Genomic DNA, 18,832 nt, shown 5'->3' with positions numbered 1-18,832 from the left:
TCTCCCAGCAGCAGCGTTCCAGCCGCGCTCTGCCAACAGCCGGGCAGCCCCCTGCTCAGTCACTCCCTGCGAGGCGCCAGACCGGCCCAGGCTGCCCCGCCCCAGACGCGTTGCTGGGCCTGGGGCGTTTCTGGGGGTCACGGGCCTGGCAGCTGGCGGTGACGTGCGAAACCCGGAGCATCCCCGATGCTCGTTGCTCCCGCTGGGGCTGGGCGACTTGCCCCCGTGTTGCAGCTTCCCATGTGCGTTGCTGGCTCCTGGAAGGCAGCCACCACTGGGGCAGCGCCGCAGCACCTGTCCTGGGCTGGCAACTGACTTAATAGGGGACAGGAGAGGGGCTCACAATGACACGGGAGCTTAGGCCACCTGTACGCAGTAATTGGAGCCAGGCTGTCCATCCTCCAGCCAGCAGTGCCTGGGCTGCCCTCGCTGCTTCCCTCCTGTTGTGTGCAATGCTGGGGCTTTGCAACATGCTGCTACGTAGGGCCTGGGCATCGGGTCAGGAGTGGTCCTCGATCTGGCTTAGATGATTCTTCCCAAAGATGGCACCTCTGGCTGCTGAGTCATTGCTGGCCCCAATGCAGAGAGAGAGCCTCCTTTCGAGTCAGACAGCCTGCAGCACCCAGCTGTCCTTTCAATCTCTCCCATCCAAGTACTGAGCTACTGTGAACTTGCTCAGCAGGGGCTGTGATGCGATCACTGTCTAAGATGGGTGCAGGCTTGACCTTTGACCTCATTCCCACCACATGCTGTGAATGCTTGGGGTCCAGAGGGTGGGACTTGGGTGTCAAATTACGCCCTCTGACTGGCTTGGTGCCCTGTCAGTCTGCATAATCACAGCTCACAGGCTGAGACATGAGTCACCCCTTCATTTTCCTTTTCCATGGGGCTATGCAGCTCACAGGGGAGTGAGTGGGGGGCTGGGGAGAGGTCACAAAGCCTATAAGCGAGGACTGGTAAGTGGCTGATTCTCAACTAAAAGAAAAGATTGCAGTTGCCCTGGGGTTGCTGGGATGTTATTCGCCTACTCGGCATTCCTGACATTGCGGTGCTGGCCTGGGACCAGCAGAATCACAGGGATCCTATAACCTCATTATGATCTGTGTCTTGTAGCCATCTCTCTCCTTTCTCTCGGCAGAGATTCCTGGGACTGAGAAGAGAGCCGGAGAGATGACTGGGTGGGATCCTAAGTTCTGGTGCTGCCGCCAAGCCCTGCTCCGACCAGTCGTGGCTATCCTGATGTCAGTCGCTTTCCTTCATGTAGCTGTGGCCAGCACTCAGCACTATCGCGGGGAAGCCTGGAGAGAGGCGGCTGTCCATGCTGACTTCCTGTCCCAGCTGGCTCAGGGCATGAGGGAGACCCTGGAGGAGTGGATTGGCCGGGACACACTTCAGCTAGTGACAGAGGTAAGGCAGGAATCCTAGCTGAATCAGGAAAAGGGGTGGAGGGCTCCATGTATTTGTGCGGTGTGCTTGAATGCTCTCTAGGATCAAGGTTCACCTCCTCTGTCAGTTCTATTGAAATAACTTTATAAGCATTGCCAGAGCTGTCAGAAGAGACCTATGGAGGGAGGCAGCATATTCTAGTGGATTGAGCAGCCACTGGGACTCAGCAGATCAGGGTTCCATTCCCAGCTGGGCAAGGTGACCTTGGGCAAGGGTCCCCCATGCCTCTGTTTCCCTATCTATAAAATGAAGCAAAAGCTACTGTAACGTATTTTGAGATCTAGTGATGACAAGTGATAGATAAGAACGAGGTGGTGGTAGTATTATTTTATTATCTACATAATAAAAATAACTGGTACAGGGGGGCATGGATCAGCACTTACGTCACACTCCCCTGTCAGTACCCAGCCCAGGCTGGGGAAGCTAATGATCCAACCAGTGAACCAAATTCAGTGATAAATCCTGGTCATGTGCCACCTGAAGCACGTTGCGATACGCTAGGAAGTCTGGTACAATACATTTCCAGTGCAGCCTCTATTGGCCAATCCCAGCTTACCCATTTCCAGAAGCTTGGTATGTCTCCCCAGGGATTTCAGACCAGGGAAGTTTCGATCAACTCAGCCATCTGCTCTGACAGAAGGCAGGGTGTGCCGAAGTCTTGGGACTGTCATTACAGACATAGGTTCTATTCCGAGCTCTTCTGGTGGCAACCCCCTGCAACCTCTTACCTGATCTGTCAAGTGACAGTTGCCTCCCAACGTAGGGGGTGTTAGGCCTTGGTTTATTAAGGATCGTTAAGTGCACAGAAATGGTAAGAGCAGAAGGATGGTCCCGTGGTTAGGGCACTAGCCTGAGACTGGGGGACCTGGATTGAATTTCCTCCTCCGCCCCAGCTTTCCTGGTCAAGTCCGTTAGCCTCTCTGTGTCTCAGCTCCCCAGCTGTAAAAGGGGGACAACAGCCCTTCCCTGTCTGTGCTGTGAGGATAAATACATTGTGAGGTGCTCAGATACTACGGTAAAGAGGGCTGTAAAAGTGTGTTAGAGAGAAGGAGCCTCTGTTTTTTTTCATCTGGGGTGGTGGAGCCAGCTGGCTGGTTCAGCAGCACTTCAGAGCATGAAGGCTTATTAAGTGAGTGAGATTCCAGCACCCAGGCTGACTTGTGTGTTGGGGAAACTGGCTGTCTTTCTGTCACTGGGGGAACCAGCCAGTCAGCTTTGAAAATAGCAGCGTTGGCACCTGATTAGCTGAGGGTCTGAGGGTTTGGGATACATTCCCTAAATACTTGTGTCTCTTGTTGTATGCGTTCTCTTGGATGCAGGAGCTGAGTGGAGTCTGTTTGTTCTGGGCTGGATTGCAGCCAGGATGGATACAAATTTGTGGGTATTTTTGTTTGGTTTTTAAATTGGATTTTTTTAAAAATTATTTAAATCAGTTTCTTTTAAAAAATAAACCTGTTTAAAATGAAATCCTGAATTTAATCAAAATATGTTCAGGCCTACCTACATTTATTGTAATATCTTAGAACATTTAAATAAAAAATCAATAAGCCAAATCCCTGAGCCCCTATCAAAAACTATGAGCTAAAGGCTGCTTTACTAGATAAAGAATAAGGGGTAAAACATCTCACTTTTGAGGTCATGCTTTCTACATATGGCACAACAGGTCATGTCCTGTAATAAGGGAGGACACGGGGGCTGGGCTACTGAATGCAAGAGACTGATCTAGTCAAGATGGGCGTTAGGATCTGACCTCTGACTCTAGGAGCCACTACCATGTGTCTTATCATTAGGGAGCAAAAAGATGTACCAAATCTAGTGTCAAGGCTCTATTTAGTTGTAAATTAGCATGTTCTAAGATTAGATCAACCAATGAGAACACTTTTCTTTAGAAAATAACTGAAATACAAATGGAACCATTAATTAAAATCGATTTAAAATTGAGGCTGTCCACTTGGTGATTTAAATCACTGATGTAAATCGCCTTGATTTAAATCAGTCCACCCTGATTGCAGCCAAGCTGAGCTTGGCACCAGGCCTAAGGGGTGGTGGGAAAATGGACTCCACACCACCCTTGTGGTTTTCCTATGATGAGGCTGTCTCAGCTGCTGGTAAAATTAGAACAGCTTCAGGGCTGCCCAAGGCCCCAAGAGGCTACCCTCGCAGTCAGAAATAGCCAGAGCACAATGGCACTCAGGCCATGCCACCCCTTCCCCAAGGAAGACCGTAGCACTGTCCACCAACAGCTCCCAGTGTAGTTAGAGCTCGCTTTAGGCTCTCCAGAGACTCTCCCTGAGCCAAGGGAATTCCGCAGGTCCCTTCCAGCCCTACGTTTCTATGATCTTGAAGGCAAGGGAGTGGTAGATCTGAAAGGCAGCCATGTCTCCAGACAGGCCCAAGCCAGGGTGGAGGAATAGCCTTTGTTCTCCCCCTCTTACAGCTTGGCAGCAGAGCTCTGCGGAGATGCAGTGACTTGCAGGTCACACAGGGGGGTCTGTGGTGGAGCCAAGAATGAGTCCTAAGCCAGCACTTTAACCACAGCCCAGCCATCCCTCCTTCCTTTGCAGCTGGGGAGAGGGACCTGCTGGAGTTTTTCTGCTAGCCCTGGCAAGGTCTTCCTTTCATCCTGGAGCAGAGGGCGGCGCAGCAGGGGCACAGGGCTTCCTGTAGGAGGCAGCTTGGACAAATCTCCCACACCAGGTGCTGCTCCCCTTACTGGCAGGGAAGGCTGTACTCACCCAGCCAGGCACCAGCTCCTGTTGGGATTCCCATGTGAATTCACCTGCCCGGCCAGCGAATTGGAGCTTGGCCCAAGTCAGGGAGGAGGCTCTGATCCAGTGCCTTTAGCAGACATGAAGGAGTGGGGTGCTCCCCCACTCTCCCCTTATTTTCCTCCCTGGTCCTGTCTCCTCTCACTCTCTCGGGTATCTCTAAGCCAACTGAGAAAAGTGCTCTCACTCTCTCTTCCCTGCAGAACGTCTCTGCCGTGTTCTGGATTGTGTCCTCTGGCATCTCGGCAGGTCTGATCACCCTGTCCGGAATCGCAGGGCAGATCCTAAGCGCATTCGGAGTGAATGGTAAGTTGTTTGTTATTTACCAGTGTCACCTAGAGACCCCAGCTGAGATCAGGTCCTCATTGTGCCAGGCGCTGCCCAGACCCACAGGGAGAGACAGGCCCTGCCCCAGCTGAGATCAGGGCCCCGTTCTGCCAGGCGCTGCCCAGACCCACAGGGAGAGACAGGCCCTGCCCCAGCTGAGGTCAGGGCCCCGTTCTGCCAGGCGCTGCCCAGACCCACAGGGAGAGACAGGCCCTGCCCCAGCTGAGATCAGGGTCCCATTGTGCCAAATGCTGCACAGACACGCAGTGAGAGAGAGCCCCTGCCCCAAAGAGTTTACAGTCTAAACAGACCAAATAGACAAAGGGTGGGAGGGGAAACTGAGGCACAAAGAGTGTGAGGAAGATGGCCAAGGTTACCCAGCAGGCCAGTGACAGAGCTGGGAATAAAACCCAGTTCTCCTGAGTCCCGGTTCAGTGTTTGATCCCCTGTTTGACCCTGCCTTTCTGAGCCATCCTGCATGCGGTGGAGGAGAGCGGGTGTTTCTCATTCACCTACCTGGCAGGGAGGATCTGTTTCATCACTGTTTCTAACTGGAGCATGAGGGACCCGGACCCAGTCCCACCCTCCACAGCAAAGAGGGGTGTGTTCCAACCTACACTCAGTGCCTGTATCACTGCAGGGTGCTTCTTCCCTTCCAGCACTTGATGGGTTAAAAATGGTCCTTCCCCCCAGGAAAGAGGGGCCTCCCAGTCTGGTGGTGAAGGTTTGTGTCTTTCAAGGGGATTCCAGTGCAGGGGGGTTACTTCACACATGCAGCCCCTAGTACCTCACCCCAGGATGCCCGAGCCTGTGTGGGGAGATAAGGAGACAACATGGTTTCTCCTTCCAGGACAGGAGGGGTTACGCCTGCAACCATCACCTCTTTCCCCATCCTGCCCTTCTCTCCAGGAGCAGCCTGTCCCAGCCCCACTAGAGTGGGGATCCTCCTGCCTGCACATGGGGTTACCCCAGTCCCACAGGGGGTCAGCACAGCATCACGTCTCACATGTGTCTAACCACTTTCTTCCTCCTTCCCTTTCCAGGAGATCACGTGGTGCAGCCCCTTAAGCTGGGCCCTGCCCAGGTACAGACCCTGCTGCTGTGGGGCCTGGCCGCTGTGGTGGGCTATTGGCTGCTCTCGCAGCTGCTGGGCCTGTTGCTGTCCATCCTGGGACACGTCATGTGGGGGCTGAAGGTGGCGTTCTTCCTGGGCTGCTTCCTGCTGATCATCTTGGCAGTGCCCAACCCCTCGGTGCAGGCCTTGCTGCTGCTGTGCCTGCTCACCCTGTATGCCCTGCTGGGGAGGCTGAGCGGGGCGTGCCACTCCGGGAGCCAACTGGAGGCCAAGGTGCGCAACCTGGAGTGGCAGGTGGAGGAGCTGCGGCGCCGGCAGAGGCGGGTATCTCCCAGGCACCTGGAGCAGGATGAGTGAGGAGCGGGAGGTGGCCCCTCCCAGCACACTACGGACTCTCACACCACAATTCACTGCTATCCTGGCCCTCTGCACGTGCTCATGGAGGCCTCTCCACCCTCGGGTACTCACAGCCCCTCTCCTCTGTGCACACTCACAGGCCCCACCCACCCCATGGCTCTTCTCAGGCCCCTCCCCTCTGCACACTCACAGGCCCCACGTGCCCCATGGTCCTCCTCAGGCCCCTCCCCATTGTACAAACTGACATGCTACTCGCAGGCCCCACTCCCATTCCCCAGGGCACTTGCAGGCTGTCCCCACACCCACCCCAGGGACAAGTGAAGCCCAAAGGGAGCTCTCTTGAGTGGAGGAATGAACCCGTGGGAGATGGTGTGATTTTCCCCAGCCTGCCCTGGTCTCATGGGCGAAGGATGGGAGGTGCTCCCTCAGCTGCCTGCCCCCACCCTTGCCATCTCCCATAGATTTGCTGCCATGGGGCTCATCATGCTAGGGCTTAAAAGGGGTGCTTTGATGTTGGTGAAGTCTGGGACCAAGTTGGGGTTTGGTCTCGGGTGCTAAGATGCTGAATTCCACCCCTTGTTATTTTCCTGCTGTCTCCCTCTTGTCCCCTTCCCATGCTGCCCTACAGCTGCCACCGGGGCTCCTGGCCTTTCCCTCCACCCTCTACCTCTGCCTGATCCTTTCCCCACCATCACCCCATCCTTCGCCCATCCCTCACCTAGCCCTGGACCAGTCTCGCTAAGAAGGCCGGGTCCTAAGGGCTTGATGCACAGAGGTGCTGAGCTCTTGCCGCTCCCATTGACTTCAGCTGGAGTTGTGGGTTGCTCAGTGCCTCTAGAAATCAGATGCTGGATAGATAAACTGGGGGCAGGGGCATTGTATCCCATTTCAGGAGGGGGCAGTGTACCCCCGGGGGATCTCTGATCAGGGAGGGTGTGTACAGGGGAAGGGTTTCCCCAAGTGCCTTCATCCAAGCCAATGGTGCCTTCTTATGCTAAGAGTGGATGGTGTTTGTTGGGAGGTGGGAGGGGAAACTGGGATATGTGTATGTGGGAAGATGTTTACAGGTCTTTTTTAAGAACCCCCCAACACCATCCAAGCCAAAGACACACAGCACATGGGAGCGGGCACAGGGAAATTCCTCCTCCGTTTGTCACAGCTAGGGTGGGAGTTGTCTCTTGGTGCCACCTCAAGCATGGCAGGTGGCCTTTGTGTTAATCTGCCCCGGGATTGTGGCAGAGCGGGCCATGATTGATCAGAAAGGAGGGATACGTAGCAACTCCTATTCCTCCTCCTACGTGCCCCTAGGGAACGTCAACACTTGGAGCAAGGGGTGTGAGTCCCAGTTCGCGCAGATACTTGCACTAGCTCTCACTCCGCTAGCGTGCTGAAAACAGTAGTGTAGACAGCCTGGCCAAGTACAAACCCTCCTGAACCCTGTGGGTGCAGACTCGGTACAGCTATCGCCTTCCACCACTCTCTGCAGCTCATGCTACCCAGTTACGCTGCTGTTTTTACTGTGCTAGCTCCATGAGAGCTAGGGCAAGCATCTCTGAGTGTGGGGATTCACAGCCCCGTCCTCTCGTGACCACGACAAGCTCAGCTGTTCTCTCCCCCGCCTCGCCAGCTAGGGGCTGGAGAGGAGGCCAGTGGGGCCGGGCTTGGACTGGGCATATGTTGTCGGCAGGAGGTTGCCAATCTATGTTTTGAAAGTTCTGTCTATTTTAAACGAACAGGCCATTTTGTTACCAGGTTCCAAATAAAATCTATTTAACCACACTCTGTCCAGCCCATGGGCAAGTTTGGGTTTCTTTCTTCTGCCACTCCCAGCAGGTGGCGCTGCAGGGAATGACAGAGCCCCCGCCTCCCAGTCTCAGTCTTTCCCAGCTGGAGGACTAGAGCACAGGAGTGCTGGCTGTGGGGTGAACAATGTGCTACTCTGCTCCCAGCCTCTGCCAGCAGGGAGTGGGGCAGGAGTGCTGGGGGAAATAGGTGCCCTGGCTGCTGGGGGATGGATGGTGCAGGAGGTGCTGCTAGGCGAGGACAGCTGCTGCGAGCCTTGGGGGAGGGAGTCTTTGCCAACACCCTGGCTAAGCCCTTGGCTCTCCTCTCTGTGCCCAGCTGTCAGGATAGGGATTCCCAGCTTATATTACAGTCTGGGGTCTTAGGCAACAAGCCCTGGTGTCTTGGGGTGCGGGGGGGGGGGAGGATTAACATCCACAAAGCTGTCTGTGCTCATCCCTCACCACCTGGAGCCCCCAGAAACCCCAGGGATGAACAGGAGTGTGTAGCGAGACAGGGGAGAGGAATTGTGCTGCCATCCCTCACCCCGCTCAGTAGAAGGGCCAGTTGCCCTGTGGGGTCCTCCAGGGCTGGGAGTTTAGGACATGCCAGGGGGGAGTGGGGATACCATCCAGCAGGGAGGGAGCGAGAAGGGGCCGGAGCCCCAGAGCTCTCCCTTTCTTTGGATGCGAATGGAGCACTGGGACAACCCAGCGGCTGGGTGGGGCCCCATCCCCTCGCCCCTGCAGGCTGATCAGTACCTCTTAATCAATTCCCTGCTGCTCCAGGGGTCTCGGGCATTGGCGCACCTCGCTCTCTCCTGGTCTCTGCCTCTGGCACACACTGGCCAGGTGGTTGGTGGTTGGGTTTAGTGGGTGGTGTTGGTGGCCTGTGGTGTGCAGGAGGTCAGGCTAGCTGACCTGATGGACCTTTGTGGCCTTAAACTCTTGGACTCTTGCAGCCCCACTCGTGGCCCAGGGCCCCATTACGCTAGGCACTGTACAGCCACAGAGCAGAAAGGGGTGGGGTCCCGGTGGCTGCGTCTGGCTAGGCTGCTTCTGATCTCAAAGCAGCTCTGTGTGGGCTCAGTATTGCCCTCATCCCACCTCTCTCCCATGTCCCTTGTTTGCTTATCCCCTCTATCCCTGTATCTGAAGCTCCCAATTCCTCCCCATGCCCCTGTCTGGGTCTCCCCCATGATCATCCAGCTGTTATATGATACAGGCTGAAGGCTCCAAGCTGTTGCTTTCTGGCCTGTTTAACCCTTCAGGGCCTGAGCAGGTTTATTTCTGCCCTGGCAGGGTGCGGGTGAAGTAGGGTCCATGGCAGCCCAGGCTCTCCCAGAGTCTGAGGGCAGAGCCGACCAGCTGTGGCTCCCTGCTGCTGGCTGGCTCCTCTCAGTGAGGGGAGGCATGTCGGAGCAAGAGCAAGTCTGGGCGGGAGCTCTCCGTGGCTCCCAGCACTCCTCGGGTGCCCAGGGGCTCTGGCAGGCTGCGACACAGGCCCTGGTGCAGCTGGGCTGGGGGAGCCTCAGGGCAACAGGCTTATGACGTGCTCAAGAATCCACTTGCTCTGTCCCAGCTGTCTGGTTATGTACAAAGCACCAGTCACCAGGGGGCTGATCTGTGGGCTGAGCTGTCCCCACCTCTGTCTGTCCCTGTGGCTCTCTCGCTGTCTGCCCAGGGCCGGATTTACATCTTCAGCGCCCCCTGTCCCCAGCTGATTTTCGTGTTGCACACAGTTTTAGAGAGATAAGGCACCCCTAGAACGCTGGTGCCCCTAGGCACATGCCTACTGTGCCTAATAGGCAGGCAGATGCAAGGCTGGATTTCCAATCTGTCCCTGCTGCTCTCTTGCTGTCTGCCTGTCTGTCCCTTCCTGTGGATCTCTCACTGTCTACCTGTCTGTCCCTGTGGTTCGCTGGCCATCTGTCTGTCCACCTTTCACCTTCCCTCGCTCTGTCTCCTACCACTCTTCCTTGCTGCCTCTTGCTCTCTTTTGCTTTTTCTCCTTCTGCCTGTTTTGCCCTCCTGCTCACGTTCTCTCTCCTTTTCGCTTTCTCTCCTGTTGCTCCCTTGTTTTGTCCCGTCCCTGTTATAGCCTGTATGATACTGGAGCCTGAGCCACAATCGGTGTTCCAGGAGCCATGGTGGCAGGCTTTGTACGCACAGGGTAGGAGCCAGCCCCTGCCCCAACCAGCTTCCAATCTCCCGTCCCATGCACAGGGAAGCACCAATCCTGCCTCCAGCTCACACGCCCTGTCCCTTTCCCCCCTCACTGCCTCGCTCTGTCCATCCTTGGCTCCTTTTGCCCCTCTTCCTCCTTCCATAGCTTCTCACTCATCCCCTTGCTCACACCTTTTCTTGTTCATTTTCTGTCATTATCTCACTCCCTCGCTCTCTCCCTCACCCTCAGTCCTGCTCTATTGTCCCTGTCTTGTTCTTTCCTTCTCTGCCTCTTTCTCTCCCTCTTTGGCTCCTTCCTTCCTGCCTCTGGCTCCATCCTAGGCACCGTGTGTTGCTGGTACTCTGGGATTCGCATTACCTTACCCGCTTTCCCAGGCTCCCTTCTGTGCTAGGCGCTGTACCGGAGCAGCGCTAGGATGCTGGCTGGGAAGCAGAGGGGTTTAGGACCCGGCCGTGGGGGCAGGCGAGCAGCCCATGTGCTCCCTCCCTCCCCATCCCTCTATTGTCTGGGAGCTGCAGCCCCGAGCTGCCGGCTGCAGACGGAGGCGCGGCAGGGGCGCACGGGCAGAGCGGGCGCGGCGCTCGGGGGCCGGGGCATGCTGCGGGCGCAGGGCGCGGGCGGGGAGATCTGAGCCCCGCGCCAGCCCCATGGCCCCGGGCCGGGCAGGGATGGGCCCCCCCGCGCCTCGCTGCCCCCCTGGCCTCCGGCCGCGGCTGCCTTGTCCTGCTGGCCGCGCTGCTGGCCCTGGAGACGGCGAGAGGTGAGTGCGGGGGCTCGGGGCGCGTCCCTCGCTCGGCGCCCTATGGACACCCCGGCAACGCCGCTGAGACCCCTGGGCTTCCCCCGGCCCGCCGAGCCCTGTCGGACCCCGCAGGAGCCGTGCGCCCTCCGCCCCACCCCCCGGGGATCCAGCGGGGACCCCAGCCCTAGTGACCCGGCTCTGAGCCCCATAAGACCTGTGCGGCCCCGGTCCCAATCACCTAGGTCTGAGCCCCATTGGACCCGTGAGCCCCCCACCCCCAGTGGGGACCCCTGTCCCAGTGACCCAGTTCTGAGCCCCATAGGACCCGTGCAACACCCCCGATGCGATCCAGTGGGGACCCCTGCCCCAGTACCTGGCTCTGAGCCCCACTGGACCCATGTGCTCCCCCTGGGATCCAGTGTGTACCCTGACTCAATGATCCAGCTCTGAGCCCCATTGGATCCTGCAGGACCCATATACCTCCCCGCCCCCCCATGGGATCAAGTGGCAACTCCTGCCCCTGGGACCTGGCTCTGAGCCCCTTTGGACCCCACAGAACTTGTGCCCTCTCCTAATATCCATAAGAACCAACATCCCACCTCCGTGGTTTCCCCCACCCCCTGTGGTCCAGAGCCAGCAGGGCCCCTTGTCTTTCCTCTTAGGTCACAGCAGGGGTCCCCACAGGCTTCCCCACATCCCCTTTAGGGTCTGATCCTAGTGGAACCCCAGGCCCTCCTCAGGAGCTAACAAGGTCCCCAGAGCTCTCCCCAGCTCCTCTGATCTGTTCCTGAGCCGCGGTATCCACACCTCCCTGGGTCCCCTGCTCAGGACACAGCCCAGGCTGGAGCTCCCCGGACAGCAGGATTCCCCCTAGAAAGAGGCCAATCAATCTTCCCTGGGGCGTGCAATGCTTCTGATGCAGCTAGCTCTGAGGGCCATCTCTGGGGGGTTTGTTCTGTCCCACGGGGCTGGTGCCTGTGGTGGGATTGTGACGTTTCATGGTGAATCCTGACCTCGGTGGGGACAAACGGGGAAGGACTTGGGTCATATGAGAGAGAAGGGTCCCTGGGCTGAGCAGGAGGGTTTGGAGAGGGGACTGGGAAGGGAGGCAGGGAGCCAGACCCCCAGTAGGAGAGGGAGCGATATGGGAGGCAGGGACCTAGGCTGGAGCTGTCAGGATGATGAGGGGAAATAGATGAGAGTGCAATGTAATTAGCTGGCCGATCAAGCAGGGGGAGGGGAGATGGCAGAGGTCACTGCCTGTGGGAGGCAGATACCAGGCTTGTGAAGAACCCACCTGTTTTTCCCCCCCAACTCCCACCCCCTGGATCTTGGGATGTAGAGACCCGGAGGGTAGAGGGGGATGTCACAGTATCTCTCAGCCACCTGCTCCCTCCCTGGGGGACAGGGACTGGGGCAGGCGTGATAAGGAATCACAGCGGTGGGGAAAGCAGCCTTTAATGGGCTGGCTGATGGGGGAGGGGGGTTTCATAGCCCTGGACATGCTGGGGAGGAAGGTTTGGTGATTTCCACCCCTCTGTGTGGAAGGAGCTGGCTTGTCTGGAAGAACCGTCATAGAGCGTCTTACCCCATGTGTGACCTCCCCACTCCCACGGTCTGTCACGGGTACCATCTTGGCCCGTGCTGTTGCTAGCCCATTAGAGCCCTAAACAGGAATATCCCCCCCCGCCCCCAGCACAGACTAATAATTAATAGGGGGCCCCCTTGATCTTCTTGGGGCCTTAAGCAATTGTGTAGTCTGCTTAGGCCCCTGCTCTGATCTTGGGTGACACTGGGGATTGAACCCGGGACCTCCAGAGCTAAAAAGCAGGAGCTGCTACCACTGGGGCTGTAACAGACGCAAATCCTCTGTAGATCGGGCACAGATGGGGAACTTGCACCACACACCTGCCCGTGGGCTAACGTACATAGCAGCACGGCTTGAGAGACGGACCTAGGCCAAAATACACCAGGGCCTTGAGCCACAGCCCCTCCTGCTGGTGGGGTTGCCTCACTGCTCGGTCCAAACGGCCAGACTCTGAGTCCCTCCCTCCCCCCATACACTTCAGACCAATCAGTGCCAGACAGCCCCCCCGTTAATTGGATTATGCTGGCTCACACACAGCACCCTCTGCTAGAACATCATGGGGCTGAGGCTTCCCCCCTCCTGGACCAAACCCCAGGCTACCGCACAACAAGGAGCAAGGAGGCCCTGGACACCGTTGGTGGGTGGGCCCCCAGCCTGGCACCCTAGCTGAGGGGCTTTCAGGGAAAGCCAACGAGAACCTATTAAGCAGCGGGCTGGGGGCAGGGGGAGGTCCCCACACTGGGCTGGCAAGGCAGTGGGGGCACAGTTTCCCACCTGTAAAATGGGAGTAATAATAATTTTATGTAGACTGTGAACTCTTTGTGGCTGGGCCTTTCTCACTGTGTGTCTGTGCAGCTCCTGGCACTACGAGGCCCTGATCTCAGCTGGGGCAGGGCCTGTCTCTTGCTGTGTGTCTGGGCAGCACCTGGCACAACGGGGCACTGATCTCAGCCGGAACCTCTAGATGCTGCTGTAATACAAACAATTTAGCTCTCTTTTCTCCAGCGGGGGCAGGCTTGATCCACCCCCTTGAATAGCTCAGGAACAGTGACACTCCACTCCAGCTGACATCTTGTCCTGGCATCTCCTCCCCTCAGGAGGGGTTGGGTGTGGGGGAGGACACGTGCCCTGGTAAGTGTGTGGGGTAGGGGACACATGACTGCTGGCAGCAGACCTGGTTTTTCTTCTCCCCGCAGTGAGTGGAGAATTGGACCCCCCCGACCTGGTGTACCTGCCGGCCGAACTCAAGGTGCTGGACGTTCCAGACCATTTCCGGCTGCAGCGGGTGGATCGGTACCTGCCGGGAAACGCTTCCCTGGGCTCCCGCTCTGAGACTTACCTCCTCCTCCATCGCCGGCCCACAGCAAAGCCTCTCATCCAAGCCACCTACCTGCCCTTCACTGCCCAACAGGTAAACCTGCCCATCCAGCGGTGCCTCTGCTCTGGGCTCAGCTGGGCATCTCGGTGTCCTGTCTGACCCACCTCTCCCGGTCTCAACCTGTGTCTCTCTCTCCAGGCGGTGCCAGCAGCTGATCCCCACCACAGGTACAGCTCCGCGGCCTGGGACGTCCGAGCCGTGTCCATTGAGGGCACAGTTTCTCCAGCTGAGCCGTATGCCAGGGTCCTCTTCCACCTCAAGGGTCAGGACTGGCTGCCGGGACGGCATGACCTGCCCTGCATCTCCCTGCACGCTTTCCACCAGACGTGGGCTGTGCATGGAGCCTGCCGCCTCCAGGTCAGTACGTGACCCCATCCCCACCTGCCCTCCTAGGAGACGGAGGGCCCAGCACCCAGACATGCTTGGAGGAGGGGTGGGGCCAGTGGGAGCTGAAAGTCCCTCTGGTTGGGTATGCTGTGCCCCTTCCTAGCACCAGATCGCGGTGTGTCAGGGGTTGCCATGGAGAAGATGAAGGTTGCGTGTCCCCCATAGCAAGGCTGCAGGGGCAGCTGGGGTTGGGGGGCTCCCCGGGACAAGGCTAGCTCTTCTCCAGGGGGTGAGCTTGGAGGTCTAAGTGATTTTGGACTGGGGGAAAGAGGAGTGCTCTGTACTGGGGACAGCAGTTAAGCGTTGCTTGGACTGGAGCAGGAGTTGGTTTCCCCCTGGGGTGGGTGATGGAGACTTCAGGGCCCACCCTAGAGGTGGGAGGTCAATGAAGTTGGGATTAGACCAATGCTCTCTGAGCCCGCTCCCTGCTCTTCCTACTCAGGCACCCCTGGGAGTGTGCGTGGTGGAGCTGGAGTTCCCCCCACGCTGGTTCTCCGCCACACACCCCTCCTCACACAGCCAGCGCAGAGCTGCGGAGCTCACCCAGCCCCCTGAGCGAGCCGAGCTGTACTACAGCCTGGGGACTGGGGAAACGTCTGCAGAGTGTAGCCATGCAGGGCCCCGGGAGAGGTCCCGGTCGGGCGCTGAGGGCACCAAGGAGAGACTGCACTATGTCGGCGCTGTGGAGCTGCGAGCCAGGGATCCGCCTCGGCGCCAGGAGGTGCGGCTGGACGACAACGTGCTCATCCGGGTCCCCGACATGGCACTGCGGCCGGGGCAGCTCTTCACGGCCACCCTGATCCTCCAGCAGAACTTCACCGCCGACCTGCTGACCCTGAGGTGAGATCCAGGGGGAACCAGAGACACAGCCTGAGGCACAGGGACCCTACCCCTACCTGCTGACCCTCAGGTGAGATCCAGGGGCCCATCCTGAGACATGGGGGACCCTACCCCGACCTGCTGACCCTCAGGTGATATCCAAGAGGACCCAGGGATCCACCCTTTGACATAGGGACCTTACTCCAGCCTGTTGACCCTCAGGTGAGATCCAGGGGGACCCAGGAACCCAGCCAAGGACTCTCTTGGGTTCAGAGGGTCTCTGCTTTGGGTGACGTCTCCTCGGGAGTCCATGCTCTGATTCTGAGCCGTGCTTCTTTCAGGATCAAGGTGAAGAAGGGGCTGCAGGTCCTAGCTGCCCGCCCCGCCGTCCCCGAGGCCTGGACGGCCAAGCTGGACAAGTTCAAGGGCTCCAAGCATCATACCGCTCTGGTCACCTGTCGCCGGCTGGATGCTGGCCAGTTGGACTGGAGGTAGGAACCACTTGACTCCTGGAGGGGATAGGGCTGACACACTTATTCTCCGGGGCATCGGCCAATTGGGCAGGATGTAGGGAACCATGTGACTCCTGCGGGGGCTGAGCTGATACCTGTATTCTCCTGGGCATCAGCCAGTGGGGACAGGAGGCCATGTGACTTGGGAGAGCGGTGATGATGTAGCTGTTCTCCCAGGACCCAGCCAATCAGACTGTAGGTCTGATGCCATTGGCCTGGGGACGGGATGGCTGTTGCTACTCCCTCACATATTGACCAATCAGATTGGAGGGAAGGAACCATGGGCCACTGAACAGGACGGTCCCTCTCTCTGTCACCTCCCGGTTGTGCTTGAAGGTGGAATTTGTGTGGCTCGCAATGGAGCAGGGGTGAGATGCCACCGCCCCTGTGGGCACTGTATCCGTCCTCTGCTTCACTGCCCCCTCGCTCCCTCCTGCCTCCGTCTAGGGCAGCGGATTTCCCCGAGTTCCTCTACCTGGACTTGGTGGTGGAGAACGGCACGAGCGGCCTGGCCTCCACGCGCCCTGTCACCTGGCAAGTGGAGTACCCTGGCCAGGACCCTGAAGCCGAGAAGGACAAGATGGTGTGGGAGATCCAGGTGTCGGAGCGTGACGTTAGGGCACTGGTCCCGCTGGTGAAGGTAAGGCCTTGCAATTCTGTCCCCATGCCGGGCGGCCCCCCAGAGGCAGGGTCTCAATCTGTGTCCCCTCTTGGTCTCCCCAGGAGCAAGAGATCGTGAACACCGCCCCCCTGACGGGGATCCCCCAGGCGGTGCCGGTGAAGCTGGTCGCTGTGGAGATGGGGGGAGCTGTGTTCGAGGTCACCGAGCAGATGGGGTGTGAGTCCGCCAACAAACAGGTCCTGAAGGTGAGAAACAAACGAACCACCCACTGCCCCACAGGGAGGTGCCCTCCAGGGCCATCATCCCCCATCCTGGCCCTCTGAGACCCAGATCTCTCCCCTCTCACTGTCAGATGCCTCCCAGAGCATCATCCCCTAGCTCTGCCCTCTAAGACACCAGCTCCCCCACCCCCCCCTTAGGTGCCCTCCTGCAGCATCACCCCCGTCCTTGCCCTCAGAGATGCCAGCTCCCCTCTCACCACCCTCAGGTGCCCTCCTGGGCCATCAACCCCTGTCCTCGCCCTCTGAGACACCAGCTCCCCTCTCACCATCCTCAGGTGCCCTCCTGGGCCATCACCCCCTGTCCTCACCTTCTGAGACACCAGCTCCCCTGTCACCATCCTCAGGTGCCCTCCTGCAGCATCACCCCCGTCCTCACCCTCTACAATGCCAAGTCTCCCCTGACTCCTCAGGCTGGGGCAGGAGCAGAGTTTACATGGGAGCGGATCCGGTGTGACCACTCCTCAGGTCATAGTTCAGTCCAGTCAGCCAGTGGGGCGGTACTGGAACCTCCTCTTCCATCTGGAAGGTCTGGGCTTGCCCACTGCTCCCCTTTCAGGCTCTCAGCCCCCCCCGGTTCCCCTCACCACCATTCCACAACTCAACAGCTCTGCCATCCGCCTCCTGTCGTCCCCCCCACATCGCCAATGGCTCCACCGCCACATGTCCTTGGCCCCCTTCTTCCACTTGGGGCTCAGCCCCTATTTGGTCCCCATCTTCACCGCCTCTCACTCAGTAGCCAGGGGTCAGTGGTTCCCTTCTGCTCTGTTTCGTGTTTGCAAGCTACTCCCCACACCCTTTCCCTGGCTCCGTGGAGCGTCCTGAGTGGCAGGCTTGGGTGGCGGGTCAGGGGAAGGTGTCGACATTTGTCCACATGTGCTGTCCTTCACGCCCTCCTGGCCCACAGGTGACGGACGCGTGCAACTCCGTCTACGTGGGGGGCAAGGAGAACCGGGGCGCCCGTGGGGCACGGGTGGATTTCTGGTTCCGCCGGCTCCACGCCTCGCTGCTTTTCACTGTCTGGGTGCCGCTGCTGCCGCTGCGCATCGAACTGACCGACACCACGCTGGAGCAGGTGCGCGGCTGGAGGGTGTCCGGTGCCGCTCCAGACAGGTCAGTCCCTCTGGCTCCCTCCCTGGGGCTGCTGGGTGGGCAGAGAGAGTGCCAGGGCATGGTGTGTTGGGAGGATGCCAGGGCCTGTCCAGTGGGAGGGTGGGCAGGGCCTGGCAGGCAGAGAGGGCATTGGGGCCTGGTGCATGAGAAGGATGTATTGGAGGTGGGGGCTAGCGCCGGGAGCTGGGTGCAGGAAGGAAGCAGGCAGGGCTGGCACCAGGGCCATGTCCAGACTCCAGTGTATGCTTTGGGGCAGCTCAGATGCCACAGTGATGGGCGCAGTCTAAGAACCTGGCTGGACTAAAACAGAGAGGGGGCCCAGGGGAGACGTCCCCTTGGAGCAGGCAGGTCGGTTGAGTGAGGAGCCCGGAGTCTCTAGTGGCTGGCTGAGTGAAAGGTTCTGCACTCGGGGCACAGGCAGTTGGGGAAGCTGGCAGGGAGGAGCCGGAGTCTCTGTGATGGGGAAGTGGGACCCAGAATCTCTGATGGGGCAGGAGAGGGGGATGTCCTAGACTCTCTGATGGGGCAGTGGCCAGCGGAGGGGTGTCACAGATCCACAGGATTGATGCTATGCCCCAGCTTTGGAACAGTCTCTAGGAGGAACCCCTCAGTGGGCCAGACCCCCAAGGGGTCTCGCTTTTCCTCCAGGGCAAGCCACACAGCGTCACCGCCTCCTCAGACTGAACCTCTGGGCTTTCCGCACTCCTGCTTCACACCGTGAGCTCCGTTCAGCGAGTCCCACGCAGACAGACTCCTGGCAGAGACGTGTCCATCCTTCAGGAGTTAATGCACCTCACCCAGCATTTGCTGTGACACCAAACGGTGTTGTCAGAACAGCTGGGTTTATTAGTCAGTGGGAACGCAGCATAGGAAGGCCTTAGGTTAGCACAGAGGAATGAAAGTTAAAGCAGCGTCCATTCTGGGTAACCCAGCTAAGCTGTATTAACACCCAGGGTTCAAGCTTTGTGTCTCGTCCATCTGGCCTCCTTCGGCTGGAGCCTGGGCGCTAGGACCCTACGAGGTGGGAGGGTCCCAGAGCCCGGGCTGCAGCCTGAGCCCAACCGTCCACACTGCAATTAAACAGCCCCGCAAACCCGAGTCAGCCAGCATGGGCCAGACACGGGTGTCTGATTACAGTGTGGGCATACCCTCAGAGGCTCCACTGATATGGGGACCAAGATCCAGACAGTTAGGCGACACCCATATCTACGTCTCTTCACCTGCCCTGAGAGCAAACAGCCCTTTTCCACTCCCTAGGTAACACGGGGGAAATTGAGGCACACCCAGTCTTCATACAAAAAATTCCCACTTCATAACAGGGAGTCCCAGAGTCTCTGATGGGGCAGAGGCCGGAGGGGGCAGGGGACCCAGAGTCTCTGATGAGGCAGAGGCCGGAGGGGGCAGGGGACTCCAGAGTCTCTGATGGGGCAGAGGCCGGAGGGGGCAGGGGA

At 58.6% G+C, this 18,832-nt stretch overlaps 2 protein-coding genes across 3 annotated transcripts in view; both read left to right on the top strand.

The window, feature by feature from the left end:
- Positions 1–151: 151 nt before the first annotated feature.
- Positions 152–7,752, top strand: TMEM109 (transmembrane protein 109). 2 transcript variants are annotated; one of them, XM_024198225.3, is made up of 4 exons: positions 152–242; positions 1,139–1,407; positions 4,418–4,520; positions 5,585–7,752. In XM_024198225.3, exons 2-4 carry the CDS (start codon positions 1,171–1,173, stop codon positions 5,971–5,973), a joined length of 729 nt encoding a protein of 242 aa, XP_024053993.1. In that variant the 5' UTR covers positions 152–242; positions 1,139–1,170; the 3' UTR covers positions 5,974–7,752. The 2 variants fall into 2 exon arrangements, with proteins under 2 accessions (XP_024053993.1, XP_024053982.1); XM_024198214.3 differs by lacking the exon at positions 152–242 and adding an exon at positions 301–956.
- A 2,663-nt stretch (positions 7,753–10,415) lies between these two features.
- The window catches only part of TMEM132A (transmembrane protein 132A), an 11,981-nt gene continuing 3,564 nt past the window's right edge, over positions 10,416–18,832 (top strand). Inside the window, 9 exon segments of the mRNA XM_026650518.2 lie at positions 10,416–10,616; positions 10,618–10,702; positions 13,469–13,683; positions 13,789–14,007; positions 14,480–14,877; positions 15,198–15,347; positions 15,816–16,008; positions 16,092–16,235; positions 17,176–17,381. Of these exon segments, the coding sequence (XP_026506303.1) occupies positions 10,416–10,616; positions 10,618–10,702; positions 13,469–13,683; positions 13,789–14,007; positions 14,480–14,877; positions 15,198–15,347; positions 15,816–16,008; positions 16,092–16,235; positions 17,176–17,381 (1,811 nt within the window).

This window comes from Terrapene carolina, unplaced genomic scaffold, assembly GCF_002925995.2.
Source record: "Terrapene carolina triunguis isolate 2854851 unplaced genomic scaffold, T_m_triunguis-2.0 Scaffold90, whole genome shotgun sequence".
Taxonomy (NCBI): domain Eukaryota; kingdom Metazoa; phylum Chordata; order Testudines; family Emydidae; genus Terrapene; species Terrapene triunguis.
This window is presented reverse-complemented; position numbering and strand designations above follow the sequence as displayed.